Source organism: Lottia gigantea (assembly GCF_000327385.1).
Source record: "Lottia gigantea unplaced genomic scaffold LOTGIsca_300, whole genome shotgun sequence".
Lineage (NCBI taxonomy): Eukaryota > Metazoa > Mollusca > Gastropoda > Lottiidae > Lottia > Lottia gigantea.
The window spans coordinates 49568-52844 of NW_008708988.1; the positions used below are offsets into that span (position 1 = coordinate 49568).

The following is a 3277-nucleotide window of genomic DNA, read 5'->3' on the forward strand; positions in this document are numbered from 1 at the left end:
GGTTTAGAGTATAGTACTAATTCTAGTGATTGTTGTGATTTAGAGTATAGTACTAATTCTAGTGATTGTTGTGATTTAGAGTGAAATACTAATTTTAGTGATTGTTGTGATTTAGAGTATAGTACTAATTCTAGTGTTTGTTGAGGTTTAGAGTATAGTACTAATTTTAGTGATTGTTGAGATTTAGAGTATAATACTAATTCTAGTGATTGTTGTGATTTAGAGTGAAATACTAATTTTAGTGATTGTTGTTATTTAGAGTATAGTACTAATTTTAGTGATTGTTGTGATTTAGAGTATAGTACTAATTCTAGTGATTGTTGTGATTTAGAGTATAGTACTAATTCTAGTGATTGTTGTGATTTAGAGTATAGTACTAATTCTAGTGATTGTTGAGATTTAGAGTGAAATACTAATTCTAGTGATTGTTGTGATTTAGAGTATAGTACTAATTCTAGTGATTGTTGTGATTTAGAGTATAGTACTAATTCTAGTGATTGTTGAGATTTAGAGTATAGTACTAATTCTAGTGATTGTTGTGATTTAGAGTATAGTACTAATTCTAGTGATTGTTGTGATTTAGAGTATAGTACTAATTCTAGTGATTGTTGTGATTTAGAGTGAAATACTAATTTTAGTGATTGTTGTTATTTAGAGTGAAGTACTAATTCTAGTGATTGTTGTGATTTAGAGTATAGTACTAATTCTAGTGATTGTTGTGATTTAGAGTGAAATACTAATTCTAGTGATTGTTGTTATTTAGAGTGAAGTACTAATTCTAGTGATTGTTGTGATTTAGAGTATAGTACTAATTCTAGTGTTTGTTGAGGTTTAGAGTGAAGTATTAATTTTAGTGTTTGTTGTTATTTAGAGTGAAGTACTAATTCTAGTGTTTGTTGTGATTTAGAGAATAGTACTAATTCTAGTGATTGTTGAGGTTTAGAGTGAAATACCATTTCTAGTGATAGTTTCCAGTCTGAATGCTATAAATAAACTCGTTTACATTGATTAATAATGACAGGGAATTACATTTCTATAAATAAACTTGTTTACATTGATTAATAATGACGAGGAATTACATTTCTATAAATAAACTTGTTTACATTGATTAATAATGACAGGGAATTACATTTCTATAAATAAACTTGTTTACATTGATTAATAATGACAGGGAATTACATTTCTATAAATAAACTTGTTTACATTGATTAATAATGACGGGGAATTACATTTCTATAAATAAACTCGTTTACATTGATTAATAATGACAGGGAATTACAATTCTATAAATAAACTCGTTTACATTGATTAATAATGACAGGGAATTACATTTCTATAAATAAACTTGTTTACATTGATTAATAATGACAGGGAATTACAATTCTATAAATAAACTTGTTTACATTGATTAATAATGACGGGGAATTACATTTCTATAAATAAAAATAATATATAACAGCATTAAATTCGAAATTGAACATGTCAAGAATATCCTGGCCCTAATCCGTAAACCAGATATTCGTGCCCCGTATGAGATGCAGAATGATGTGATTCTAGCTAAATTACAATCATTCTGTTCCTCTCTCTACATCAAAAGGAATACCTTCTCCCGCCATCATAATATTGATACTGGAGTGAGGTTTATTTTCAGCAAGGAAATCAACAAACCGATCCCTTTCAGTATTACGATAGACAACCATAAACTGGAAATTAACTACGAGAACCAGCCCAAGACGGTTCAAAAATGCTTCTTGTGTGGCTGAGAAAATCATCTGGCCAAAGATTGCCCCAAACCATCCTGTGTCCCTGACTCAACATATGGCTGACGATACGAAAATTTTAACATTCCAACTATGCCTTCCACTCCGATCTAGTGTCAAAGTAAGTTATTTTTTTTAGCTATAATGATATAGGTCTTTATCCCAGTACAAAGAAGTGAAATGTTACGCATGAGTTCTGTAGCTTATACAAAAGGACATCATCCCCATCAAGTAGATTTGAAAATGTAGATTGTAATTGTCTAGATTGATGAAATTCCTAAATATTCAGACAAAAAATGAATGCAAATGTTCCATAATGTGGAATTTCTGAAATTAAAACGATGCATCATGTCCTTCATAAAACTTGACAGGCATGTAGATAATCCTAACATATCCATTATCTTTCAGCATCATAAAGCTGTAGGAAGAGAATGTCTAATATTAGAAGATACTTTTCCAACTAAATACACAGCAAACATCTTTCAAGCCTATCTCCATTTTGAAGCACAAACAGATGATGGTTACTAGTATACATGTGTTGAATGTGGAAGTTACCCAACCATCATTATTATGGACGCCAACAGAAAAACTTGCTTTGAGTTAAAAGGTTTAATTTTTAAAAACAATTAGAGGATGTGGCAGTGGTTCAATGTCCTTGTTGCTTTTCATTTATTCAAATAAACTGTGTGGTCATTGCCAAGCTGAAAAAGGTCTATTAAATCTCATTGTTGGAATTTAGCATTTGGTTGACTAATACTTAATCTTTTTAAACTAAACAACAGTTGTAATGATACAAATGTATTTTAGGTAGTACAATCAAAGATTGACATGCTTCAGTTTTGGAAGCAAATTAAACCGCATACTTTGGCTGGAACACATTCTAAAAGGTATGATATCAATTTTTTCAGGAATGCAATTCTGCAAATATTGACTTACTTGTGGATAGTATTGGTCTTGTAAATATAAATTTTATGATGTCCTCCTCAATTGATAGCAACTGCCATTTTGTTTTACTATAACTTGATATAGATAGTAGATATTACTCTTGACTTTTGCAGCAATAATCAACTCATTTGCCAGAGATATCCAATATAAGGGTTGGTCTCAATGTATGGCTCTCAATGCGGTATCTTCTACCTTCAACACCGAGTTTAAGAAATTAAAGAAGATAAATCAGCCTATTGATATTGATCAATTAGATAAGAAATTATCGGGTGAGTATTTGGACTCTTTACTGTGTGAGACATCTGTAAGTAAAAAACAATTGCCTTTGATAAAAACTATTAAAGGGGTTGTAAAGAGGTCTTCGAAATTTTGTATGTGTATAAGGGACACTGATAGCATTCACCATTACACCATTCCAATTTCAAATCAGACGTCCGTAGCAATTTCAATAAAACTAAATGTTTTATGGCGTACCCACGCAAAGGTCTCGATACAAGCTAATCCTGTGGGGTGACGTCATGAAACACTTAGTTTTATTGGAATTGCAGAAACCATAGACGTCTGATTGGTAA

General features: G+C 30.8%; 1 protein-coding gene across 1 annotated transcript; it reads right to left on the bottom strand.

The window, feature by feature from the left end:
• Window positions 1-251: 251 nt before the first annotated feature.
• Window positions 252-584, bottom strand: LOTGIDRAFT_145260 (hypothetical protein; the record flags this gene model as incomplete). The annotated part of the gene is made up of 1 exon (XM_009057587.1): window positions 252-584. A coding segment is annotated over one exon (333 nt), but the record flags the coding sequence as incomplete, so codon positions are not given.
• Window positions 585-3277: the final 2693 nt, after the last annotated feature.